Below are 27,642 nucleotides of genomic sequence, written 5' to 3' on the forward strand. Positions count from 1 at the left end.
TCCCAGAGTCCCAAGGGAGAGAATTTGGGATGCCCTTGTTTCTTGGGATCACTTTTCCCTACTCAAAATCCCAAGGAATATTGGGGTTACCCCTTTTCCCAATGTTTTAGGTCCCTTTTTCCATAATAATTCTGGGAAAGGGAATTTTGGGAATTCTTCCCTTTCTTCCCAGAGTCCTGAGGGAGAGGATTTGGGATGCCCTTGTTTTTTGGGATCGCTTTTCCCTACTTTAAATCCCAGGGAATATTGGGGTGATCCCCCTTCCCAATGTTTTAAATCCATTTTCCCTTAATAATTCTGGGAAAGGGAATTTTGGGAATCCTCCCTTTTCTCCCAGACTCCTGAGGAAGAGGATTTGGGATGCCCTTGTTTTTTGGGATCACCTTTCCCCACTCAAAATCCCAGGGAATCCTGGAGTGACCCCCCTTCCCAATGTTTTAAATCCATTTTCCATAATAATTCTGGGAATGGGAATTGTGGGAACCCCCCAACCCTCCCAGAGTCCCAAGGGAGAGAATTTGGGATGCCCTTGTTTTTTGGGATCACTTTTCCCTACTCAAAATCCCAAGGAATATTGGGGTTACCCTTCTTCCCAATGTTTTAGGTCCCTTTTTCCTGAATAATTCTGGGAAAGGGAATTTTGGGAATTCTTCCCTTTCTTCCCAGAGTCCTGAGGGAGAGGATTTGGGATGCCCTTGTTTTTTGGGATCACTTTTCTCCACTCAAAATCCCTTGGAATTTTGGGGTAACCCCCTTTCCCCAATGTTTTAAATCCATTTTCCCTTAATAATTCTGGGAAAGGGAATTTTGGGAATTCTTCCCTTTCTTCCCAGAGTCCTGGGGGAGAGGATTTGGGATGCCCTTGTTTTTTGGGATCACTTTTCCCCACTCAAAATCCCAGGGAATACTGGAATGACCCCCCTTCCCAATGTTTTAGGTCCCTTTTTCCCCTAATAATTCTGGGAATGGGAATTGTGGGAATCCCTCAACCCTCCCAGAGTCCTGAGGGAGAGGATTTGGGATGCCCTTGTTTTTTGGGATCACTTTTCCCTACTTTAAATCCCAGGGAATATTGGGGTGACCCCCCTTCCCAATGTTTTAAATCCATTTTCCCTTAATAATTCTGGGAAAGGGAATTTTGGGAATTCTTCCCTTTCTTCCCAGAGTCCTGAGGGAGAGGATTTGGGATGCCCTTGTTTTTTGGGATCACTTTTCCCTACTCAAAATCCCAGGGAATATTGAGGTTACCCCTTTTCCCAATGTTTTAGGTCCCTTTTTCCTGAATAATTCTGGGAAAGGGAATTTTGGGAATTCTTCCCTTTCTTCCCAGAGTCCTGAGGGAGAGGATTTGGGATGCCCTTGTTTTTTGGGATCACTTTTCTCCACTCAAAATCCCAGGGAATATTGGGATTACCCCTTTTCCCAATGTTTTAGGTCCCTTTTTCCCTAAAAATTTTGGGAAAGGGAATTTTGGGAACCCTCCCCTTCCTCCCAGAGTCCTGAGGGAAAGGATTTGGGATGCCCTTGTTTTTTGGGATCACTTTCTCTACTCAAAATCCCTTGGAATATTGTGGTTACCCCCTTTTCCCAATGTTTTAAATCCATTTTCCGTAATAATTTTGGGAAAGGGAATTGTGGGAATTGTCCCCTTTCTTCCCAGAGTCCTGAGGGAGAGGATTTGGGATGCCCTTGTTTTTTGGGATCACTTTTCCCCACTCAAAATCCCAGGGAATCCTGGAGTGATCCCCCTTCCCAATGTTTTAAATCCATTTTCCCTTAATAATTCTGGGAAAGGGAATTTTGGGAACCCTCCCCTTCCTCCCAGAGTCCTGAGGGAGAAGATTTGGGATGCCCTTGTTTTTTGGGATCACTTTTCCCTACTTTAAATCCCAGGGAATCCTGAGGTGATCCCCCTTTCCCAATATTTTAAATCCCTTTTCCCTAATAATTCTGGGAAAGGGGGGTTGTGGGAACCCTCCCCCACATTCCCTGTGGGATCCCTTTTCCCCCCTCCCATCCCAAAAAGGAGGATTTGGGGAATTCCCTCGTTATCCCGGAGATCCCTTTTCCAGTCCCAGGGAATGGGGTTTTTTTTAGGAATCTCCCTCTCTTTGGAATCTCTTCCCATTCCCAGGATTTAGGAGCCCCTTTTTCCAGGTCCCTAAATTTCTGTGGGAGCCACAAGTCCCGAATTTCTCCCTCATTCCCCAGTGGGGGGGAGCAGATTCCCTATTTTTTGGGAATATTCCCGCCGTGTAAATCCCCCCCTCTGGATTGACCGGGAATTCCGTGTCATTCCCACCTGGGAAAGGAGGGGAATTTCGGGAATCTTCCCCTCCAGGGGCCTCCAGGATCTGCTCTTCCCTCCGAATTCCTTGGATTCCTTCCCTTTCCAAAGGGAATCCGCAGCTGCTCCGTGGCCTGGCCCGGATCCATCCCAATCCCAACCCCTTTGGCTGCCTCTCCCAACTTTTTTTTTGGGAAAAATCAGCTCCTGGAGTTCTCCTTCTCTTCCCTCTCCCTCTTTCCACGTGCTGCCATTCCCAAACTTCCCGAACCTCCATGGGATTTGTCCTCTCCCTGTTTCCAAGCTCAGGAGGGAGGGATCCTTTTCCCAAACTATTTTGGGAATGGGAATGCCATTTTCCATGGGAATGAGGGATTAAATCCAGGGCTGAACTTGCTGAGCCTGTCCTTGACATTCCCAGAAATCCGTCCTTGACATTCCCAGAAATCCGTCCTTGTCATTCCCTAAAATCCATCCTTGGCATTCCCTAAAATCCATCCTTGGCATTCCCTAAAATCCATCCTTGGCATTCCCTGAAATCCGTCCTTGACATTCCCAGAAATCCGTCCTTGACATTCCCAGAAATCCGTCCTTGTCATTCCCTAAAATCCATCCTTGGCATTCCCTAAAATCCATCCTTGGCATTCCCTGAAATCCGTCCTTGGCATTCCCTGAAATCCATCCTTGACATTCCCTAAAATCCATCCTTGACATTCCCTAAAATTCATCCTTGACATTCCCAAAAATCCATCCTTGACATTCCCTGAAATCCATCCTTGACATTCCCAGAAATCCATCCTTGACATTCCCTGAAATTCCTTCCTTGACATTCCCAGAAATCCATCCTTGACATTCCCAGAAATCAATCCTTGGCATTCCCTAAAATCCAGCCTTGGCATTCCCAGAAATCCATCCTCGACATTCCCAGAAATCCGTCCTTGGCATTCCCTAAAATCCGTCTTTGGCATTCCCTAAAATCTGTCCTTGGCATTCCCTAAAATCCGTCCTTGGCATTCCCAGAAATCCCCGTGGATGGTTTGGAATTGTTTGTGATTCCATAATTCCCATTTTTTTCCAGGTGTTTCCCGTTTCTCCCGGACCCTCAGGTGGGACTTTTCCCCCCCCGGAGCTGTTGATTCCCGACCCTTTTCCCGGTTTTCCCGAGGGTGACACATTCCCTGTCTTTCCTTTCCCTCGGAATTCCCGAATCCCGGATTTTTCCTCGTTAATGAGCAGCTCGGAGTGGGTTTGCAAGGTTGGGAATTGGGTTTTCCTTGGAATTCTGGAGCTTTGCCGAGGGAATGGGGAAAGGCCCGCTGGGACTGAGCTGGGAATTTTGGGAATTTTTGGGAATTAAACCAGCAGGAGTTGGGAAAGGAGCCGATTTTAGGGAATTCTAGAGAATTAAACCAACAGAAGTTGGAAAGGAGGCGATTTTAGGGAATTTTGGGGAATTTTAGGGAATAAAACCAGCAGAAGCTGAAAAAAAGCTGATTTTCGGGAATTTTCATGAATTTTTTGGAATTTTCAGGAATTTTCGGGAATTAAACCAGCAGGAGCTGGGAAAGAGCTGATTTTCAGGAATTTTCAGGAATTTTTTGGAATTTTCAGGAATTTTAGGGAATTAAACCAGTGGGAGCTGGAAAAGAGCCGATTTTCGGGAATTTTCATGAATTTTCAGGAATTTTAGGAATTTTCAGGAATTAAACCAGTGGGAGCTGGAAAAGAGCTGATTTTCGGGAATTTTCAGGAATTTTCAGGAATTTTTGGGAATATTAGGGAATTAAACCAGCAGGAGGTGAGAAAGAGCCGATTTTAGGGAATTTTGGGAATTTTTGGGAATTAAACCAGCGGGAGCTGGAAAAGAGATGATTTTCATGAATTTTCGTGAATTTTAGGGAATTTTGGGAAATTTTAGGGAATTAAACCAGCAGAAGCTGGAAAAGAGCTGATTTTCAGGAATTTTCGGGAATTTTCAAGAATTAATCCAGCAGGAGCTGGGAAAGGAGCCAATTTCAGGGAATTTTCGGGAATTTTTAGGAATTTTAGGGAATTTTGGGAGTTTTTGGGAATTAAACCAGCAGGAGCTGGGAAAGAGCTGATTTCAGGGAATTTTTGGGAATTTTTTCGGAATTTTTGGGAATTTTTTGGATTTAAACCAGCGGGAGCTGGGAAAGAGCCGATTTCAGGGAATTTTTGGGAATTTTGGGGAATTTTCAGGAATTAAACCAGCAGGAGCTGGGAAAGAGCCGATTTTGGGGAATTTTCGTGAATTTTCGTGAATTTTGGGAAATTTTAGGGAATTAAACCAGCAGGAGCTGGAAAAGAGCTGATTTTCAGGAATTTTCGGGAATTTTCAAGAATTAATCCAGCAGGAGCTGGGAAAGGAGCCAATTTTAGGGAATTTTTGGGAATTTTCAGGAATTTTAGGGAATTAAACCAGCAGGAGCTGGGAAAGAGCCGATTTCAGGGAATTTTCATGAATTTTTTGGGAATTTTTGGGAATTAAACCAGCAGGTGCTGGAAAAGAGCCAATTTCAGGGAATTTTCGGGAATTTTTAGGAATTTTAGGGAATTTTGGGAGTTTTTGGGAATTAAACCAGCAGGAGCTGGGAAAGAGCTGATTTCAGGGAATTTTTGGGAATTTTTTCGGAATTTTGGGGAATTTTTTGGATTTAAACCAGCGGGAGCTGGAAAAGAGCCAATTTCAGGGAATTTTAGGGAATTTTTGGGAATTTTCAGGAATATTAGGGAATTAAACCAGCAGAAGCTGCAAAAGAGCTGATTTTTGGGAATTTTCAGGAATTTTGGGGAATTAAACCAGCAGGAGTTGGGAAAGGAGCCGATTTTAGGGAATTTTCAGGAATGAAACCAGCGGGAGTCGGGAAAGGAGCCGATTTTCGGGAATGAAAAAGAATCTCGGACACAAAGAGGTCGAACTTTTTCTCGGGATTTCTTTGGAATTCTTTGGGTTTCCCGGATGGATCTCGAGCTCATCCCGAATTCCCGGGCCCGTGGAGAACATTCCCAAAAACCTCGGCGTGGGTTTCATCCCGAAATTTTAGCGTTTGGGGGGAATTTTGGGTGGGAAAAACCTGGAAAAGGGCTGGTTTGGGTGGTTCCAATCCCTTTTTCCCAGATTATTCCGGGAAAACCGATGGACATGGAATAGAAATGACTTTATTATTCCCGATTTTTCCTCATTTTTAAGCTTCTCATTCCTTAAAAAATCTGCTTTTTTTGGGAATTCTGGGTGGAAAAACATGGAAAAGGGCTGGTTTGGGTGGTTCCAATCCCTTTTTCCCGGATTATTCCGGGAAAACCGATGGACATGGAGTAGAAATGACTCGATTTTTCCTGATTTTTCCTCATTTTTAAACTTTTCATTCCTTAAAAATCTGTTTTTTTTGGGAATTCTGGGTGGGAAAACCTGGAAAAGGGCTGGTTTGGGTGGTTCCAATCCCGTTTTCCCGGATTATTCCAGGAAAACCGATGGACATGGAATAGAAGGGACTTTATTATTCCCGATTTTTCCTCATTTTTAAGCTTCTCATTCCTTAAAAATCTGCTTTTTTTGGGAATTCTGGGTGGGAAAACCTGGAAAAGGGGTGGTTTGGGTGGTTCCAATCCCTTTTTCCTGGATTATTCCGGGAAAACCGATGGACATGGAATAGAAATGACTTGATTTTTCCCAATTTTTTCCTATTTTTAAGCTTTTCATTCCTTAAAAATCTGCTTTTTTTGGGAATTCTGGGTGGGAAAACCTGGAAAAGGGCTGGTTTGGGTGGTTCCAATCCCTTTTTCCCGGATTATTCCGGGAAAACCGATGGACATGGAATAGAAATGACTTGATTTTTCCCAATTTTTCCTTGTTTTTAACCTTCTCATTCCTTAAAAATCTGCTTTTTTTGGGAATTCTGGGTGGGAAAACATGGAAAAGGGGTGGTTTGGGTGGTTCCAATCTCTTTTTCCCGGATTATTCCGGGAAAACCGATGGACATGGAATAGAAATGACTTTATTATTCCCGATTTTTCCTCATTTTTAAGCTTTTTATTCCATAAAAATCTGCTTTTTTGGTGGAATTCTGGGTGGAAAAACATGGAAAAGGGCTGGTTTGGGTGGTTCCAATCCCTTTTTCCCGGATTATTCCGGGAAAACCGATGGACATGGAATAGAAATGACTTGATTTTCCCAATTTTTAAGCTTCTCATTCCTTAAAAATCTGCTTTTTTTGGGAATTCTGGGTGGGAAAACCTGGAAAAGGGCTGGTTTGGGTGGTTCCAATCCCGTTTTCCCGGATTATTCCGGGAAAACCGATGGACATGGAATAGAAGGGACTTTATTATTCCCGATTTTTCCTCATTTTTAAGCTTCTCATTCCTTAAAAATCCACTTTTTGTTGGGAATTCTGGGTGGAAAAACGGGATTTTGTGCTGTTTCTCCCTGGATTTCCTGGAATTCTGGGAAGCTCCCGAGCTCTGCGTCGACTTAATCGTGTTAATTAATGACTGTATTATTATTATTAATTATTAATGATGAATTAATTTGGTTCTCGTCGTTCCTGGTGATTCCCCAAAAAAAATGGGAATTTTTTTGTGATGTTTTCCTTGTTTTTTTAATGCTTTCCCAGGAATTAAAACAAAGTAAGTACCCTCTGCTTGTCTTGTTTTTTGGGATTCCCGGAAAATCCGGGAATGTCGGCGCCGGTGGGAGGAAATATTCCTGAATTTCTTGGAATTAAGGAATTTTTGGGGGGATATTTATGGGAGGAAATATTCCTGAATTTCTTGGAATTAAGGAATTTTTGGGGGGATATTTGTGGGAGGAAATATTGGGAATTTTCTTGGAATTAAGGAATTTTTGGGGGGATATTTATGGGAGGAAATATTCCTGAATTTCTTAGAATTAAGGAATTTTTGGTGGGATATTTAGTGGAGGAAATATTGGGAATTTTCTTGGAATTAAGGAATTTTTGTTGGATATTTATGGGAGGAAATATTCCTGAATTTCTTGGAATTAAGGAATTTTTGGGGGGATATTTTTGGGATGAAATATTGGGGAATTTTCTTGGAATTAAGGAATTTTAAAGGGGTTTTTTTGGGTGGAAAAATCAGCTGGAAATAAGAAAGGAATTTTTTTTTATTATTTTTAAAAATAGTATTTTATATTATTATTGCAATTATTATTTTAATAATTATTATAGTTATTATAATTATAATTAAAATATTTTATATTTATTTCAATATTAATTTTTATTTTAGGGTTGTGCAAAATGACCTCGAATTTAAAACTATATTAATAATTTAATTTTTTATAATAATTTAATAATTTAATAGTAATTTAAAAATGTGTCAAATCCCAAATTTTAGGGTTTTTTTTTTTGGGGTGGAAAAATCAGCTGGAAATAAGAAATGAATTTTTATTTTCTATTTCTAGAAATGTTATTTTATATAATAATAATAATAATTAATATTATAATAATAAAAATAATATAATTAAAAATATTTTCTGTTTATTCCAATATTAATTTCTATTTTAGGGTTGTGTAAAATGACCTGTATTTAAAAATTAAAATTAATTTTAAGTTATAATTTAAAATTTAAAATTAATTTAAAAATAAAAATATTAAATCATTTAAAAATATTAAATCATTTAAAAATGTGGTAAATCCCAAATTTTAGGGGGGTTTTTTTGGGTGGAAAAATCAGCTGGAAATAAGAAAGGAATTTTTATTTTCTATTTCTAGAAATGTTATTTTATATTATCATAATAATAAATATAAAAGTAATAATATTTTATAATTAAAATATTTTTGTACTTTTATATTTAATTATATTTAATATTTTTATAATTAAAAATTTTATAATTAAAAATATTTTCTATTTATTTCAACATTAATTTCTATTTTAGGGTTGTGCAAAATGAGCTGTAATTAAAAATGAAAATTAGTTTTGAATTATAATTTAAAATTTAAAATTAATTTAAAATTAAAAATATTAAATAATTAAAAAATATTAAATAATTTCAAAATGTGTCAAATCCCAAATTTTAGGGGTTTTTTTTGGCTGGAAAAATCAGCTGGAAGTAAGAAATGATTTTTTATTTTCTATTTCTAGAAATGTTATTTTATATAATAATAATAATAACCAATATAATAAAAATAATATTATAATTAAAAATATTTTCTATTTATTTCAACATTAAATTCTATTTTAGAGTTGTGCAAAATGACCTGTAATTAAAAATTAAAATTCATTTTGAATTATAATTTAAAATTTAAAATTAATTTAAGATTAAAAATATTAAATCATTTAAAAATGTGTTAAATCCCAAATTTTAGGTTTCTTTTTTTTGGGGGTGGAAAAATCAGCTGGAAATAAGAAATGGATTTTTATTTTCTATTTCTAGAAATGTTATTTTATATAATAATAATATAATAATAATAATATTAATAATATTATAATTAAAAATATTTCAGGGTTGTGCAAAATGAGCTGTAATTAAAAATTAGAATTAATTTTGAATTGTAATTTAAAGTTTAAAATTAATTTAAAATTAAAAATATTAAATAATCCCCGTGGGTTTTTTTTTTATATGAAAGAGAATTTTGGAGTTTTAAATCCTGGGAAGAATATTGGGAATATTTCAGGAATTCCCATTTAGAGCAAAAAAAGAGGGAAAAACGAATCCTGTGGTTTTTTTTCCCCGCGGAATTTTAACGGATAAAATTCCCGCTTTGCCCGTTGCTGCCACTACATTTGTTGTGCTTGTTCTTTCCATGCTTTCCTGGTTTATTTTGATTTTTGGGAAGATGAGGACCCGGAAAAATCCCTGCCCGGGAGACAAAGTTTGGCCGGAAAAACACAAATCCCAGGAATCCGAGCGGGAAACGGCGGCTCCGGAAGATCCCGACGGCTCCCAAATCAACGGGATCTGCCCCGAGGAATCCGAGGAATTCAAGGCAGATCCCAAGAAATCCCGGAACGGCAAGAAACAGCGGAAAAGGAAACGCTCGCCCAAGGCCAAAAGCGGCGGCGATTCCCAGCTGGAATTCCTGTTGGGAATGTCGGCCGAGCGCGTGTGGTTCGACAAACCCTTGTACGACCGGGCCGAGAGCGTCTACCGGAAAAAACTCACGGATTCCTGGAGCGGGGAAGCGCCGGAGAGTCGGCGGATCCCGGAGGAATTCCCGGCGCCTCCGGGGACGAAATCCGGCCCGGATATTCCCAAATCCAAGGGAATCTGCTCCCACGGGAATTTGGCCGCCTGTCACCACGTTCTCCAAGGGGTTTGGCTCAACAAGCCGGATTTCGATCGAGCCGAGGGGAAATTCATGGAGAAATCCCGGTTTTTCCTCCCTCCCGACGTCTTGAGCGTCCCGGCCCGGAATTCCGGGCTGGGAACGCCGGACGAAGGTTACGGCACCGCCCTTCCCACCCCGGCCACGCCCTGCTTGGCTCCGCTTCTTCCCGACTCCGGCGTTCCCGGCGTTCCGGATGAGCGGCCGCCGGTGAACGGCAAGCCGCAGTTTTCCAACCGGGAAGCGCTGGCGTCGGAAGTGTGGCTGGAAAAGCCCCGCTACGACGCCGCCGAGAAGAACTTCTACGAGAGGATGTTCGCCGGGAATATCCCGGAGAAGAACCGGAAAGCCGGGAATCGATCAGGAAGCGGCGCCGAGCCGGCGATTCCCGGCGTTCCCGGGGATATTCCGGCCTGTTTTTTCCTGCACCGGGACAGCGAAGCCGGGTGGCTCCACAAGTCGTCCTACGACCGAGCCGAGTCCCGGTTCTTCGCCCTGGAAGCTTCCAGAGCCTCGGGGATTCGGGAATCTCCGGAAAATCCGCCCGGCCCGGCTCCGGCAACGAAGTAGGAAAAGTTTCCGTTTGTGGGGGGGGGGAGGGAAAAACGTGGAAAAAATTCCGGGCTGGAGCAGCCCCGGAAGGAATTTTTGCATGTGGAGAAGAACCGGAAGCGCTGCCGGTGGGAATTCCTGGCGGGAATTCTCCCCGCTCCGGATGGATTCCGGTGGACAAAGGTTGGATTTGCGCGGAGCCAGAATTTGGGAATTGAGCTCAGTGTTCCACTTTTTTTTGTTTTCCAAGGATACGGGACCTTCCTCCTTTCCATCCTCTCATTCCATGGAAAACTGAGCATCATTCCCATTATTCAGCTTGAAAAACAGGGAAAAAATTTAGAGAATGGTTTTTCTGGGAATATTGTGCCGTGCTTTGAGTTTTGGAGGGAAAAGGTTGTTGCATTCCAGGGAATTTTTGGAATGCTCTGGGATCCTTTCCATGCTCTCATTCCATGTCAAACTGAGCGTCATTCCCGTGATCCAGGTTGAAAAACAGGGACACAATTTAGGGAATGATTCCTTTGGGAATGTTGTGCCGTGCTCTGCTTTTTGGAGGGAAAAGGTTGTTGCATTCCCGGGGATTTTTGGAATTCTCTGGGATCCTTTCCATGCTCTCATTCCATGTCAAACTGAGCGTCATTCCCAAAGGTTTGGAGGTGACAGGGACACAATTTCGGGAATGATTTTTCTGGGAATGTTGTACCGTGCTCTGGTTCTTGGAGGGAAAAGGTTGTTCCTTTCCCTGGAATTTTTGGAATGCTCTGGGATCTTTTCCATCCTCTCATTCCATGTCAAACTGAGCGTCATTCCCATTTTTCCGCTTGAAAAACAGGGACACAATTTCAGGAATGATTCTTCTGGGAATATTGTGCCATGCTCTGGGTTTTGGAGGGAAAAGGTTGTGGCATTCCCGGGAATTTATGGAATGCACTGGGATCCTTTCCATGCTCTCATTCCATGTCAAACTGAGCGTCATTCCCATTTTCCAGCTTAAAGAGCAAGGACACAATTTCGGGAATGATTTTTCTGGGAATATTGTGCTGTGCTCTGGGGTTTTGAGGGTAAAGGTTGTTGCATTCCCGGGAATTTTTGGAGTGCTCTGGGATCCTTTCCATGCTCTCATTCCATGTCAAACTGAGCGTCATTCCCATGATCCAGCTGGAAGAACAGGGACACAATTTCGGGAATGATTCCTTTGGGAATGTTGTGCCGTGCTTTGGGTTTTGGAGGGAAAAGCTTGTTACATTCCAGGGAATTTTTGGAATGCTCTGGGATCCTTTCCATGCTCTCATTCCATGTCAAACTGAGCGTCATTCCTATTTTCCAGCTTGGAAAACAGGGACAGAATTTCGGGAATGATTCCTCTGGGAATATTGTGCCGTGCTCTTGGTTTTGGAGGGAAAAGGTTGTTACATTCCAGGGAATTTTTGGAATGCTCTGGGATCCTTTCCATGCTCTCATTCCATGGAAAACTGAGCGTCATTCCCATGATCCAGCTTGAAAAACAGGGACACAATTTTGGGAATGATTCCTCTGGGAATATTGTGCTGTGCTGTGGGTTTTGGAGGGAAAAGGTTGTTACATTCCCGGGTTGTTGCATTCCCGCGGATTTTCCATCCCTGGAAGCGTCCGAGTCCAGCCTGGAGAGATCCTGGCACATCCTTCCCTCTGGAAAACGGGAATGGGGTTGGAACCACAACACCTTTCCAGCCCTTCTCACCCCAAATTCCACATTTCCATCCCACAATTCCACGTCTCCATTCCTTTCTCATTCCCCTTTTCTGGTGCTCCCCCTCAAATCCCAGCCGGGTTTTTTATGGAATAAGGTCGGGATCAGCTTATCCCGCCCCTGCCCAGGTCAGGCAGGTGGTTCATTAATTAATCCCAAACTATTCCACAATTCCATGTTTCCAAACCATCCCACAATTCCATGTCTCCATTCCTTTCTCCTTCCCCTTCTCCTTCAAATTCTGGTGGGGTTTTTTATGGAATAAGGTCGGGATCAGCTTATCCCGCCCCTGCCCAGCTCAGGCAGGTGGTTCATTAATTAATCCCAAACTATTCCACAATTCCATGTTTCCAAACCATCCCACAATTCCCTGTCTCCATTCCTTTCTCATTCCCCTTTTCTGGTGCTCCCCCTCAAATCCCAGCCAGGTTTTTTATGGAATAAGGTCGGGATCAGCTTATCCCAGTTGTGCCCAGCTCAGGCAGGTGGTTCATTAATCCCAAATTATTCCACAATTCCATGTTTCCAAACCATCCCACAATTCCACGTCTCCATTCCTTTCTCATTCCCATTTTCTGGTGCTCCCCCTCGAATCCCAGTGGAGATTTTTTATGGAATAAGGTCGGGATCAGCTTATCCCAGCCATGCCCAGCTCAGGCAGGTGGTTCATTAATCCCAAACCATTCCCTAATTCCCTGTCTCCATTCCTTTCTCATTCCCCTTCCCTGGCACTCACCCCCAAATCCCAGCAGGGTTTTTTATGGAATAAGGTCGGGATCAGTTTATCCCATCCATGCCCAGCTCAGGCAGGTGGTTCATTAATCCCAAACCATCCCACAATTCCACATCTCCATTCCTTTCTCATTCCCCTCCCCTGGTGCTCCCCCTTGAATCCTGATGGGATTTTTTATGGAATAAGGTCGGGATCAGCTTATCCCGGCCATGCCCAGGTCTGGCAGGTGGTTCATTAATTAATCCCAAACCATCCCACAATTCCATGTTTCCAAACCATCCCACAATTCCACATCTCCATTCCTTTCTCATTCCCTGTTTCTGGTGCTCCCCCTCAAATCCCAGCGGGGTTTTTTATGGAATAAGGTCGGGATCAGCTTATCCCAGCCATGCCCAGGTCAGGCAGGTGGTTCATTAATTAATCCCAAACCATCCCACAATTCCACATCTCCATTCCTTTCTCATTCCCTTTCTCAATCCTGGTGGGGTTTTTTATGGAATAAGGTCGGGATCAGCTTATCCCAGCCATGCCCAGCTCAGGCAGGTGGTTCATTAATTAATCCCAAACCATCCCACAATTCCATGTTTCCAAACCATCCCACAATTCCACATCTCCATTCCTTTCTCATTCCCTGTTTCTGGTGCTCCCCCTCAAATCCCAGCGGGGTTTTTTATGGAATAAGGTCGGGATCAGCTTATCCCAGTTGTGCCCAGCTCAGGCAGGTGGTTCATTAATCCCAAACCATCCCACAATTCCATGTTTCCAAACCATCCCACAATTCCACGTCTCCATTCCTTTCTCCTTCTCCTTCAAATCCCGGTGGGTTTTTTTATGGAATAAGGTCGGGATCAGCTTATCCCATCCATGCCCAGCTCAGGCAGGTGGTTCATTAATTAATCCCAAACTATTCCACAATTCCACATCTCCAAACCATCCCACAATTCCACATCTCCATTCCTTTCCCATTCCCTTCCCCGATCCAGCAGCTCACCCCTAAATCCCAGTGGGGTTTTTTATGGAATAAGGTCGGGATCAGCTTATCCCGCCCCTGCCCAGGTCAGGCAGGCGGTTCATTAATTAAGAGCATTAATTCATTAACGAAGCCGATCCCGGCGCCTTCAAACCCTTTCTCAGCACCAACATTCCCCCTTCCCATCCTTCCCGGCTCCTTCCCTGACCCGGGGGTGGTTGTTTTTCCCAGGAAAATGGCCCTGGATCATTTCCTGCACGACAAGGTCTGGCTGGACAAGCACAAGTACGACGACGCCGAGCGCAGGTTCTACGAGCGCCTCAACGGCCCCCGCGGGGGCTCCACCCGCTCCCAGGTAATTCCCAGCCTCGGGAATTCCCCGCCTCGGGAATCCCACGGGGATTTGGGGGGAGGTGGGAGGGGGGAATCCCGTTCCTGGGGCTGTTTTGTTCCGAGTTTTCCCGGTGATTCCTGAGCTGACCTTCAGTTAAACCCGATTCGGTCGCTTTTATTAGTTGGAGGTTTTTGTTAATTCCATGATTTTTATGGATTCTGGAGGATTTGATCCCAGGGAATTGGGAGGTCAGGTGTCTGTATCCTTAATTTTGCCGGGGAGTTTTTTCCAAGGATTCTTCCCATGGAGTGCCAGGGAGTTTTTTCCAAGGAATCTTCCCATGGAGTACCAGGCAGTTTTTTCCAGGGATTTTTTCCCTGGAGTGCCAGAGATGTTTTTCCAGGGATTTTTCCCACATAGTGCCAGGGATTTCTCCAAGTAGTGACAGGGTTTTTTTCCCAGGAATTTTCCCACATAGTGCCAGGGATTTTTCCATGGATTGCCAGGGATTTTTTCCAGGGATTTTTCCCACATAGTGCCAGGAATTTTTTTCCATAGGGAGTTTTTCCCTGTAGTGCCAGAGATTTTTTTTTCCCAAGGATTTTTCCCACATAGTACCAGGGATTTCTCCAAGTGGTGCCATGGTTTTTTTTTCCCAGGGATTTTCCCACATAGTGCCAGAGATTTTTCCATGCAGTGCCAGAGATGTTTTTCCAGGGATTTTTCCCTGTACTGCCAAAGGTTTTTCCCATGGAGTGACAGGAATTTTTCCCTGTAGTGCCAGAGATTTTTTTCCAGGGATTTTTCCCTGTAGTGCCAGAGATTTTTTCCAGGGATTTTTCCCTGTAGTGCCAAAGGTTTTTCCCATGGAGTGACAGGAATTTTTCCATGTAATGCCAGGGACTTTTCCCTGGAGTGCCAGACATTTTTCCCAGGGATTTTTTCCCAGGATTTTTCCCTGTCTCCGAGCGCCTCAACGGCCCCCGCGGGGGCTCCACCCGCTCCCAGGTAATTCCCAGCCTCGGGAATTCCCAACCTCGGGAATCCCACAGGGATTTGGGGGGAGGGTGGGAGAGGAGAATTCCATTCCTGGGGTGTTTTATTCCAAGTTTTCCCATTGATTCCCAAACCGACCCCGAGTTAAAACCGATTTGGTCTCTTTTATGGGTTGGGGGGATTTTTTTATTCCATGATTTTTGGGGATTCAGAAGGATTTGATCCCAGAGAATTCAGAGATCACATGGCCTGGATCCTTAATTTTGCCAGGGATTTTTCCCTGCAGTGCCAGGGATTTTTCCTTGTAGTGCCAGGGATTTTTTTCCAGGAATTCTTCCATGTGGTTACAGAGATTTTTCCCATGGAATGTCAGGGATTTTTCCCTCTAGTGCCAGGGAGTTTTTTCCAGAGATTTTTCCCTGGAGTGCCAGAGATATTTTCCCAGGGATTTTTCCCACATAGTGCCAGGGATTTCTTCAAGTAGTGCCAGGGTTTTTTTCCCAGGGATTTTCCCACATAGTGCCAAGGATTTTTCCATGGATTGCCAGGGATTTTTCCATGGAGTGACAGGGATGTCTTTCCAGGGATTTTTCCCTGTAGTGCCAAAGGTTTTTCCCATGGAGTGACAGGAATTTTTCCTTGCAGTGCCAGAGATTTTTTCCAGGGATTTTCCCACATAGTGCCAGGGATTTTTCCCCTGGAATTCCAGGGATTTTTCCCTGTAGTGCCAGAGATTTTTTCCAGGGATTTTTTCCCTGTAGTGCCAGAGATTTTTCTCAGGGAGTGACAGGAATTTTTCCATACACTGCCAGACATTTTTTTCCAGGGATTTTTTCCCAGGGATTTTTCCCTGTCTCCGAGCACCTCAACGGCCCCCGCGGGGGTTCCAACCGCTCCCAGGTAATTCCCAGCCTCGGGAATTCCCCACCTCGGGAATCCCACCCGGATTTGGGGGGAGGTGGGAGGGGGGAATCACGTTCCTGGGGCTGTTTTGTTCCCAGTTTTCCTGGTGATTCCCAAACCAACCCCGAGTTAAAACCGATTTGGTCTCTTTTATGGGTTGGGGGGATTTTTTTATTCCATGATTTTTATGGATTGTGGAGGATTTGATCCCAGGGAATTGGGAGGTCAGGTGTCTGTATCCTTAATTTTGCCAGGGAGTTTTTTCCAAGGAATCTTCCCATGGAGTGCCAGGCAGTTTTTTCCAGGGATTTTTTCCCTGGAGTGCCAGAGATGTTTTTCCAGGGATTTTTCCCACATAGTGCCAGGGATTTCTCCAAGTAGTGACAGGGTTTTTTTCCCAGGAATTTTCCCACATAGTGCCAGGGATTTTTCCATGGATTGCCAGGGATTTTTTCCAGGGATTTTTCCCACATAGTGCCAGGAATTTTTTTCCATAGGGAGTTTTTCCCTGTAGTGCCAGAGATTTTTTTTTCCCAAGGATTTTTCCCACATAGTACCAGGGATTTCTCCAAGTGGTGCCAGGGTTTTTTTTCCCAGGGATTTTCCCACATGGTGCCAGAGATTTTTCCATGCAGTGCCAGAGATGTTTTTCCAGGGATTTTTCCCTGTACTGCCAAAGGTTTTTCCCATGGAGTGACAGGAATTTTTCCCTGTAGTGCTGGAGACTTTTTCCAGGGATTTTTCCATGGAGTGCCAGGGATTTTTCCCTGTAGTGCCAGGGAGTTTTTTCCAGGAATTTTTCCATGTAGTTACAGAGATTTTTCCTATGGAATGTCAGGGATTTTTCCATGGAGTGCCAGAGATTCTTTTCCAGGGGTTTTTCCCACATAGTGCCAGGGATTTTTCCATGGAGTGACAGGGATGTTTTTCCAGAGATTTTTCCCTGTAGTGCCAAAGGTTTTTCCCATGGAGTGCCAGGGATTTTTCCTTGTAGTGCCAGGGATTTTTTTCCAGGAATTTTTCCCACATAGTCCCAAAGGTTTTTCCCCTGGAATTCCAGGGATTTTTCCCTGTAGTGCCAGAGATTTTTCCCATGGATTGACAGGGATTTTTCTCTGTAGTGCCAGGGATTTTTCCCACACAATTCCAAAGGTTTTTCCCCATGGATCGACAGGGATTTGGTTTTGGCTATTCCTGCCAATAATAAAAACTGGGAAGCTCTGGATGAGTCCTGGGAGTCGATTTTTAGGGATGGAAAAACCTCTTGGAAGTGTTTAATATTCCAAACTTCCCGGGGAAGGAGTTTTCCCAGGGATTTGAAGGATTCCTGGAGGTCCTGCAGCAGTTTCCCAACCCTTTTCCCCCTGGAAAAATATCCCCACGCTCCTTAAAACCTCCCCAGGTGCTTCCCACCGGGATGGATCCGGGCTTCTCCCTCTTTTCCTTTGCCTCTTTATCCCGGGATTTGGGGCTTGGGAGGAGTTTTCCCAACTCAGGTTGGGCCTGTGAGGTCGGAATTTTGGGAAAAGGCAGGGAATTTCTGGGAAGGGGATCTTTAAATCCAGGGGAAGTTCTGGCAGCAGGAAAACAGGGAAAAAAAAATTCCTTGTGTGCTGGAATTTTGGGTCTGGATACGAGGTTGGAATCACAGTTGTCACTTCCTGGACTCAGGGAATATTCCAGAAAGATCTGCCTGGGGCTGGATTTTTAGGGAATCCTGGAGTCATTCTAACCCTCTGGCAGCTTTCCAAGGTTTCCAGGCAGGAGCAGAGGGAAAAAATTCCTTGTGTGCTGGAATTTTGGGTCTGGATACGAGGTTGGAATCACAGTTGTCACTTCGTGGACTCAGGGAATATTATGGAAAAGAGCTGCCTGGGGATGGATTTTTAAAGAATCCTGGAGTCATTCCAACCCTTTTTAAGGAATTCTGGAGTCATTCCAATCCTCTGACAGCTTTCCAAGGTTTCCAGGCAGGAGCACAGGGAAAAAAATTCCTTGTGTGCTGGAATTTTGGGTCTGGATACAAGGTTGGAATCAGGGCTGTCACTTCCTGCCTGGACACAGGGAATTTTATGGAAAAGAGCTGCCTGGGGCTGGATTTTTAGGGAATGTTAGAATAATTCCAACCCCAGGCAGGAGCAGAGGGAAAAAATTCCTTGTGTGCTGGAATTTTGGGTCTGGATACGAGGTTGGAATCACAGTTGTCACTTCCTGGACTCAGGGAATATTCCAGAAAGATCTGCCTGGGGCTGGATTTTTAGGGAATCCTGGAGTCATTCCAACTCTTTTTAAGGAATCCTGGAGTCATTCCAACCCTTTTTAAGGAATTCTGGAGTCATTCCCACCCTTTGGCAGCTTTCCAAGTTTTCCAGGCAGGAACAGAGGGAAAAAAATTTCTTGTGTGCTGGAATTTTGGGTCTGGATACAAGACTTGGAGTCAGGGCTGTCACTTCCTGCCTGGACACAGGGAATTTTATGGAAAAGAGCTGCCTGGGGCTGGATTTTTAGGGAATTCTGGAGTCATTCCAACCCTCTGGCAGCTTTCCAAGGTTTCCAGGCAGGAGCAGAGGGAAAAAATTCCTTGTGTGCTGGAATTTTGGGTCTGGATACGAGGTTGGAATCACAGTTGTTACTTCCTGGACACAGGGAATATTCCAGAAAGATCCGCCTGGGTCTGGATTTTTAGGGAATCCTGGAGTCATTCCAACCCTTTTTAAGGAATCCTGGAGTCATCCCAACCCTTTTTAAGGAATTCTGGAGTCATTCCCACCCTTTGGCAGCTTTCCAAGTTTTCCAGGCAGGAACAGAGGGAAAAAAATTCCTTGTGTGCTGGAATTTTGGGTCTGGATACAAGACTTGGAGTCAGGGCTGTCACTTCCTGCCTGGACACAGGGAATTTTATGGAAAAAAACCTGCCTGGGGCTGGATTTTTAGGGAATCCTGGAGTCATTCCAACCCTCTGGCAGCTTTCCAAGGTTTCCAGGCAGGAGCAGAGGGAAAAAATTCCTTGTGTGCTGGATACAAGACTTGGAGTCAGGGCTGTCACTTCCTGAACACAGGGAATATTTTGGAAAAGAGCTGCCTGAGGGTGGATTTTTAAGGAATCCTGGAGTCATTCCAACCCTTTTTAAGGAATTCTGGAGTCATTCCCACCCTTTGGCAACTTTCCAAGTTTTTCAGGCAGGAGCAAAGAGAAAAAATTCCTTGTGTGCTGGAATTTTGGGTCTGGATACAAGACTTGGAGTCAGGGCTGTCACTTCCTGCCTGGACACAGGGAATTTTATGGAAAAAAACCTGCCTGGGGCTGGATTTTTAGGGAATCCTGGAGTCACTCCAACCCTCTGGCACCTTTCCCAACCTTCCAGGGCAATTCCAACCCCCTTTTCCAGGCCGATCCTTGCGGGGGTTCCGTTGCTCCGGGCTGGGATTGCGGCCGGGATAATTCCCGCTTTCCCCTTTGATTCTCCCATCCTTTTCCTTGCTTTTCCAAGTTTTTTTTGATGAGTTTTCCAAGGAAACTGGGGGTTCTTTCTGCAGGAGAACGGAGCCAGCACGATCCTGCGGGACATCGCCAGAGCCAGGGAGAACATCCAGAAATCCCTGGAAGGGGTGAGTAACACCCCCCCACCCCGGCTGCCTCTGCCTGCTTCCCGCTTTTTCCTGGAATTCCGGCTCCTCACACCTTCTTGGGAAGGAAGGGAAGAGCGAGGGACCAGCCCCGGTGTCGCTCCGGCCCATCCCGAGCTTCCAAACCGCTGGAATTGGGGGGAAAATTCCTCGAGTTGGGATTTTCCCGCCTTTTTTTTGGGATGTTCCCACAGGTCTGGGCTGAGGAGGGAAGTTCTGGAATGTGGCTTTTTTTGGGATCTCCTGGGATCCACCTCCTCTTCCCTGTTTCTCCAGGAGCTGTTAAAAGGAATGAGGTTTTCCAGGGAATTCAACTTGGCTGCTGGAGCTTCCCATGGGAGCCCAGGAATTCCCTCAGGAATGTGGTTTTGTGCTGAGTAGGGACAAGACTCTTAAAATTCCCAGTTTTTCCAAGAGGAAGCTGAAATATTAAAGTCATAAATGGCTTTATGGGAAGGAAAATCCCTGGATTTGGGTGAAAATTCCTCGAGTTGGGATTTTCCCGCCCTTTTTTTGTTTCCTGCTGGGATGTTCCCACAGGTCTGGGCTGAGTAAGGAAGTGCTGGAATGTGGGTTTTTTTGGGATCCCCTGGGATCCACTTTCTCTTCCCTGTTTCCCCTCCAGTTTTTCAGGGATATGCAAAGGAATGAGGTTTTCCAGGGAATTCAGCTTGGCTGCTTAGCCCTGAGTTTGGAGCATCCAGTGGGAGCTCAGGAATTCTCTCAGGAATGTGGTTTTGTGCTGAGTAGGGACAAGACTGTGAAAATTCCCAATTTTTCCAAGAGGAATCTGAAATATGGAATTAAAAAGTGTTGTTCTAGAGGTGAAAAATCCCTGGATTTGGGTGAAAATTCCTCGAGTTGGGCTTTTCCCGCCTTTTTTTTGTTTCCTGCTGGGATGTTCCCACAGGTCTGGGCTGAGGAGGGAAGTGCTGGAATGTGGCTTTTTTTGGGATCTCCTGGGATCCACCTTCTCTTCCCTGTTTCCAGGGGCTGTTTAAAGGAATGGGGTTTTCCAGGGAATTGGGTTTGGCTGCTGGAGCTTCCCATGGGAGCCCAGGAATTCCCTCAGGAATGTGGTTTTGTGCTGAGCAGGGACAAGACTGTGAAAATTCCCAATTTTTCCAAGAGGAAGCCAAAATATCCAATTAAAAGTGTTGTTCTAGGGGTAAAAAATCCCTGGATTTGGGTGAAAATTCCTCGAGTTGGGATTTTCCCGCCTTTTTTTTGGGATGTTCCCACAGGTCTGGGCTGAGGAGGGAAGTGCTGGAATGTGGGATTTTTTGGGATCTCCTGGGATCCACCTTCTCTTCCCTGTTTCTAGGGGCTGTTTAAAGGAAATGGGGTTTTCCAGGGAATTGGGTTTGGCTGCTGGAGCTTCCCATGGGAGCCCAGGAATTCCCTCAGGAATGTGGTTTTGTGCTGAGTAGGGACAACACTTAAAATTCCCAATTTTTCCAAGAGGAAGCTGAAATATTAAAGTCATAAATGGCTTTATGGGAAGGAAAATCCCTGGATTTGGGTGAAAATTCCTCGAGTTGGGCTTTTCCCGCCCTTTTTTTTCCTGCTGGGATGTTCCTTTTGGGGAAAACAGGACTGCAGGGAATGTGGGATTTGGGCTGGTGATCCTGTTTTCCCAAGGCTTGGATCATCCTTCCCTCGGGGAAGATCCCCCAGAGGCAACTTTTCCATGATTTCTGAGCTTGTGGCTTGACCAAATCCCAGGATTTTTGGGACCTGGATGTGCCTCTTGCTCTATGATTTGGGAAAGGGAGGAATTCCAGTTGGAGACCTTGAATCTTTTCCTTCTTCCCTCTTTTTTTGTGGGATTATCATTAACAGGGATCTGTTTTGCAGCCTTCAGAATTCCCGGGGATTTAATTTGCCGGGATGACGGAATTCCAGTGGAATCCCGGCGTTATTCCAAGCGCAGGATGTTTTTGGGATGGGCTCAGCCCCAAACTTGGAGCTTAAAAATTCGGGATTGAAGGGCTCCATCCAGGAGAAATCGCTGTGGGATTCCCCACCTTGGGAATTTGGGAATTCTTAACCTTGGTAAAATTCCCAGGCGCTTGTGTGGAGCTTCCCGTGGAGCTGGGAGAGGGAATTGTGTGGGAAGATAGGAAAATTTTGGGAAGAGGGGAAAAGCGTGGGAAGACAGGAAAAACTGGGAAAAGTTTAGGAAGACGGGAAAGATTTGGGAAAAGTGTGGGAAGAAGGAAAAGTTTGGGAAGGCAGGAAAACTTCGGGAAGATGGGAAAAGTTGGGAAAAATTTGGGAAGATGGGGAGTGGGATGTCAGCTGGTGATCCCGTTTTCCCAAGGCTTGGATCAATCCTTCCCTCAGGGAAGATCCCCCAGAGGCAACTTTTCCATGGTTTCTGAGCTTGTGGCTTGACCAAATCCCAGGATTTTTGGGACCTGGATGCACCTCTTGCTCCGTGATTTGGGAAAGGGAGGAATTCCAGTTGGAGACCTTGAATCTTTTCCTTCTTCCCTCTTTTTTTGTGGGATTATCATTGACAGGGAATAAAAGTGTCCTCTCCCTGTGCTGAGGCCCCTCAAATCCCGGGATCAGGGATTTTTTGGGATATACTGGGAATGTTTAATGCCAAGGAAGATCCTGAGGGGCTGGAGCGTGTCCAGGGATGGGAACGGAGCTGGGAAGGGTTTGGAAAACTTCCCGAGGGAGCTGGAAAGGCTCATCCTGGAGAAAAGCGGGATCAGGAGGGACCTTGTTCCCAAAAATTCCCTGATGGGAAGGTGGAGCCGGGTGGGATTTGGGAATTTCTCCCAGGGAACGAGGGACGGGATGGGAGGGGAAACGGCCTCGAGTTGTTCCAGGGGAGGTTCCGGTGGAATACTGGGAAAATTCCTTCCTGGAATTTTCACTCCGGCCCGAGGGTGGAGTCGCCGCCATTCCCGGGGGGATCGTGGATCCCTGTGGATCCCAGGATTTGGGATGGATCCCAGGATTTGGGACGTGGATGTGGCACCTGAGAACAGGGATCGGGGGAACACCGGGATGGACTCCAGAGCTTTTCCCGCCTTTGCCATTCCATGATTTTTATCCCTGGTGCCCCAGGGATGGGACGATCCCCGAGTGCTGCAGGAGCTTCCCGCGGGCTCCAAGAGATTCCAAGGCATTCCAAGATTTTTTTTAAGGGGCTCGGTGTGAGATTTGGGGTCGAGTTTTCCACGTTTTCCGTGGCATTTTGGGGATCCAAGGGCGGGAAAAGCGACTTTATCCTCGGTTCCAGCTGGAATCCCTCGGGATTTGTTCCATCCCGGAGCTGCTCCTTTAGTTGAGATCCAAGAGAAGCCTCCGGAATTCCTGGAGGAATGTTTGTGCTCCGGGTGCTCCGCGTCCCCCCCGCTCCAAGACTTTTCCAAGATTTTTCCTTGCATGTGGATCTTTCCCGCCCTTGAGCTGCCTCCGAGTGGGGAAACCTTTTCCCGCCTTCCCAAACTTTTCCCACTTTCCAAACTTTTCCCAAACCTTTCCTGCCTTCCCAAACCTTTCCTGCCTTCCCAGACTTTTCCCATCTTCCCAAACTTTTCCCACATTCTTCCCGTCTTCCCAAACCTTTCCCCTCTTCCCAAGCTTTTCCCATCTGTCTTCCCAAACTTTTTGTGCCTTCCTCAACTTTTCCCAAACCTTTCCTTCTTCCCAAACCTTTCCCGCCTTCCCACACTTTTCCCCTCTTCCCAAACCTTTCCTCTCTTCCCAATCTTTTCCCCTCTTCCCAAACTTTTCCAATCTTCCCAAACTTTTCCTGTGTTCCCAAACTTTTCCTGCCTTCCCAAACCTTTCCCCTCTTCCCAAACTTTTCCCGTCTTCCCAAACTTTTTCCAGCTTTTCCCATCTTCCCAAACCTTTCCCGTCTTCCCAAACCTTTCCCGTCTTTCCATACTTTTCCCGCCTTCCCAACCTTATCCCATCTTCCCAAAATTTTCCCAAACCTTTCCTTCTTCCCAAACCTTTCCCACCTTCCCAGACTTTTCCCTTCTTCTCAAACGTTTCCCATGTTCCCAAACTTTTCCCAACTTTTCCCATCTTACCAAACCTTTCCCATCTTCCCAAACTTTTCCCGACTTTTCCCCTCTTCCCAAACTTTTCCCCTCTTCCCAAACCTTTTCCTTCTTCCCAAACCTTTCCCCTCTTTCCACACTTTTCCCATCTTCCCACATCATTCCCTCTTCCCAAACTTTTCCCTGTGTTCCCAAACCTTTCCCCTCTTCCCAAACTTTTCCTGCCTTTTCCCTTCTTCCCAAACTTTTCCCAACTTTTCCTGTCTTCCCAAACCTTTCCTGTCTTCCCCAACTTTTCCATCTTCCCAAACTTTTCCCGTCTTCCCAAACCTTTCCCTCTTCCCAAACCTTTCCCTCCTCCCAAACTTTTCCCAACTTTTCCCATCTCCCCAAACTTTTTCCCTGTTCAGAAACCTTTCTTGTCTTCCCAAAGCTTTCCCCTCTTCCCACACTTTTCCTGCCTTCCCAATCTTTTCCCATCTTCCCAAACCTTTCCCGTCTTCCCAAACTTTTTCCAACTTTTCCCATCTTCCCAAACCTTTCCCATCTTCCCAAACCTTTCCCATCTTCCCAAACTTTTCCCCTCTTCCCAAACCTTTCCCTCCTCCCAAACCTTTCCCCTCTTCCCACACTTTTCCCATCTTCCCACATCATTCCCTCCTCCCAAACTTTTCCCTGTCTCCCCAAACCTTTTCCTTCTTGCCCAACTTTCCCTGCCTTCCCAAACTTTTCCCCTCTTCCCAAACTTTTCCGCTCCCTGCAGCAGAAGACTCCTCCTCCTCCTTCTCCTCCTCCTCCTGCTCCTGCTCCTCCCGCTCGGAGCCGGGACGTTCCCTGTGGCCGTGCCCGGAAGCAGCCGGGACGCTCCTCCGTAAGTTTTCCAAGGGAACGGGACAGGATCCGGTTGGGATGAGGAGGCTCCTTCCCGTTCCTTAGGGACGGATCCGCCTCTCCCGCCTCCCTTCTGGCTCCTTGGATAATCCTGGAGCTCAGATCCCGGGATTTGAGATTCACACCGGAATTCCTGAGGCTGGAAAAGGTGGAATTTCTGGAGAAGGCTCTCCCTGGAGACCTTCCCGCTCCAGGAATCTCCGGCCCCATCCCTGGAAGTGTCCAAGGCCGGGTTGGAGCAGCCTGGGATGATGGAAGTTTTCCCTTTCCATGGGAATGGGATCATCTTTCTGGTCCCTTCCACCCCAAACCATTCCCGGATTTCTGGGATCCAGGCCCTGTTTTCTCCCCTCCCTCCATCCCAAGTAAGATCTCCTTGGAATTCCGTGCGGGATAAATTATTCCCCCCCTTTCTATTCCCTTGGATCCGCCTCTCCCACCTCCCTTCTGGCTCCTGGATAATCCTGGAGCTGAGATCCCGGGATTTGAGATTCACGCCGGAATTCCCGAGGCTGGAAAAGGTGGAATTTCTGGAGAAGGCTCTCCCTGGAGACCTTCCCGCTCCAGGAATCTCCGGCCCCATCCCTGGAAGTGTCCAAGGCCGGGTTGGAGCAGCCTGGGATGGTGGAAGTTTTCCCTCCCTTTCCATGGGAATGGGATCATCTTCCAAGTCCCTTCTAACCCAAACCATTCCCAGATTTCTGGGATCCAGGCCCTGTTTTCTCCCCTCTCCCCATCCCAAGTGAGATCTCCTTGGAATTCCGTGCGGGATAAATTATTCCCCCCCTTTCTATTCCCTTGGAAATGAAACTCTCCGAGCACGAATCCCGTCGTTTTCCTTCCCTTTACTCCTCGGAATCACTGGATACGGAACCTCCTTAATAAAACAAACCAAAGAGCTCCTTATTGCCTCCCAAAAAAATCCATTGGAATCCTTGGGATAACATTATTCCCTCGGGATTTGGTTTAAATTGTTAGGAATGAAAAGCCGGGCCGGGAATGTGGGAACGTAGAAATCCCGGGATCTCTTCCTGCCTTTCCCAGTGACTCGGTTTGTTGGGAGAGGAAGGAGACTGAGGGATTCCAAGATTTTTAAGGGGGCTTGGTGTGAAATTTGGGGTTGAGTTTTCCATGTTTTCCGTGGCAAAAGAGCGGGAAAAGCCCCATTATCCTTAGTGCCTGGGATCCCTCGGGATTTATCCCATCCTTTGGTCCTCATCCCGATTTTACAAAACCCTTTGAGGGGAAAATACCCACGTTTTTACTTCAAGCTCTTCAAATTCCCTCCTCTCCCCCCGGGCTTTGGAATTTTCGGGAAAAGGGGCGGAACCGGCTCCGCCTCATCCCGCTTTTCCTTATTCCAGAGCGGCGGCGCCTCCGGAGGCGCCGGCGACCAGAACGAGCTCCTGGCCCGGATTTCCCACCTGGAGGTGGAAAACCAAAACCTCCGCAGCGGTGAGTGGGAAAATCCTTATCCTGGCTCAGAATCCCGCCCGGATCCGGGAAAACTGAGTGGCTTTTCCCGGTTTTTCCCTCCTTTTCCCAGTGGTCTCCGACCTGCAGATGGCCATCTTCAAGCTGGAGAGCCGCCTGAACGCCCTGGAAAAATCCTCCTCCGGCTCCCACCAGCCCGTCCCTCCCACCCAGGTGAGCCTCGGGAACGCGGCGGGATCCCCTCTGGGAATGGAACTCCGGAGGGATCGACGATCCGGGTGGTCAAATAGCCCGGTTTGGATCCCGTTCTCCCCCAAAATCCCACCAAGTGGGGCTTGAGCATTCCCATTCCTGGGCTTTTGGGCTGCTCTGCTCCGACTCCAAGTTCACCTTGTTCCCTTTTCCTTCCCCATGTTCCCTTTTTCCTTCTTTTTTCCTTTTCCCTTCTTCTTGTTCCCTTTTCCTTCCCCTCATTCCCTTTTCCTTCCCCTTTTTCCCTTTTCCTTCCCCTTTTTCCCTTTTCCTTCCCCTTGTTCCCTTTTTCCTTCTTTTTCCCTTTTCCCTTCTCCTTGTTCCCTTTTCCTTCCCCTCATTCCCTTTTTCCTTCTTTTTCCCTTTTTCCTTCCCCTTCTTCCCTTTTCCTTCCCCTTGTTCCCTTTTCCCTTCATTTCCTCCCCTTTTTCCTTAATATCTTCCCTTTTCCCTTCCCCTCGTTCCCTTTTCCTTTCCCCTTGTTCTGTTTTCCCTTCCCCTTATTCCCTTTCCCCTTGTTCCTTTTTCTCTTCATCTCCTCCCCTTTTTCCTTAATATCTCCTGCTCTTTTCCTTAATTTCCTCCCCTTTTTCCTTCCCCTTGTTCCCTTTTTCTTTTTATCTTCTCCCCTTTTCCCTTTAATTTTCTCCCTTTCCCTTCACCTTCTCCCCTTTTTTTCCCTTCCTCTTCTCCCCTTTTCCCTTCCCCTTCTCTCCCTTTCCCTTCCCCTTCTCCCCCTTCACCTTCTCCTCTTTCCCTTTCCCTTCTTCCCTTCTTCCTTTAATCTTCTCCCCTTTTCCCTTTAATTTTCCCCCTTTCCCTTCTCCCTTTTCCCTTCCCCTTCTCCCCTTTTTCCTTTAATTTTCTCCCTTTTCCCTTCACCTTCTCCCTTTTCCCTTCCCCTTCTCCCCTTTTTTCCCCTTCCCCTTCTCCCCTTTTCCCTTTCATTTTCCCCCTTTTCCCTTTCATTTTCCCCCTTTTCCCTTCCCCTTCTCCCCTTTTCCCTTCACCTTCTCCCTTTTCCTTTTAATCTTCTCCCCTTCTTCCTTTAATCTCCTTCCCTTTTCCCTTTCATTTTCTCCCTTTTCCTTCACCTTCTCCCCCTTTTCCCTTTAATCTTCTCCCCTTTTTTCCCCTTCCCCTTCTCCCCTTTTCCCTTCCCCTTTTCCCTTCCCCTTCTCCCCTTTTCCCTTCCCCTTCTCCTTCTCTCCTTTTCCCTTTCATTTTCTCCCTTCATCTTCTCTCTCCCCTTTTTCCTTTTTTCCTCCCTTTTCCTTCCCCTTCTCCCCCTTTCCCTTCCCTTTCTCCCCTTTTCCCTTCAATTTTCTCCCTTTTCCCTTCCCCTTCTCCCCTTTCCCCTTCCCCTTCTCCCCTTCTTCCTTTAATCTTCTCCCCTTTTCCCTTAATTTTCTCCCTTTTCCTTCCCCTTCTCCCCTTTTTCTTCATCTTCTCCCCTTTTCCCTTCACCTTCTTCCCTTTTTTCCCTTTAATCTTCCCCCCTTTCCTTTTTTTTCCTCCCTTTCCCTTCCCCTTCTCCCCTTTTCCCTTCAATTTTCTCCCTTTTCCTTCACCTTCTCCCCTTTCCCTTCGCCTTCTTCC

The 27,642-nt window shown here is 45.9% G+C and overlaps 1 protein-coding gene across 3 annotated transcripts; it reads left to right on the forward strand.

The window, feature by feature from the left end:
- The first annotated feature begins 6,838 nt into the window (after nucleotides 1-6,838).
- On the forward strand, nucleotides 6,839-26,145 carry EEF1D (eukaryotic translation elongation factor 1 delta). Of its 3 annotated transcripts, none has more exons than XM_064639706.1 (7): nucleotides 6,839-6,931; nucleotides 9,100-10,154; nucleotides 13,807-13,930; nucleotides 19,346-19,417; nucleotides 24,233-24,337; nucleotides 25,722-25,812; nucleotides 25,904-26,145. In XM_064639706.1, exons 2-7 carry the CDS (start codon nucleotides 9,100-9,102, stop codon nucleotides 26,128-26,130), a joined length of 1,674 nt encoding a protein of 557 aa, XP_064495776.1. In that variant the 5' UTR covers nucleotides 6,839-6,931; the 3' UTR covers nucleotides 26,131-26,145. The 3 variants fall into 3 exon arrangements, with proteins under 3 accessions (XP_064495776.1, XP_064495713.1, XP_064495841.1); XM_064639643.1 differs by having other exon boundaries at nucleotides 6,840-6,931; nucleotides 24,230-24,337; XM_064639771.1 differs by lacking the exon at nucleotides 24,233-24,337 and having other exon boundaries at nucleotides 6,840-6,931.
- Nucleotides 26,146-27,642: the final 1,497 nt, after the last annotated feature.

The sequence above is a fragment of the Pseudopipra pipra genome, chromosome 1 (assembly GCF_036250125.1).
Source record: "Pseudopipra pipra isolate bDixPip1 chromosome 1, bDixPip1.hap1, whole genome shotgun sequence".
Classification (NCBI taxonomy): Eukaryota; Metazoa; Chordata; class Aves; order Passeriformes; family Pipridae; genus Pseudopipra; species Pseudopipra pipra.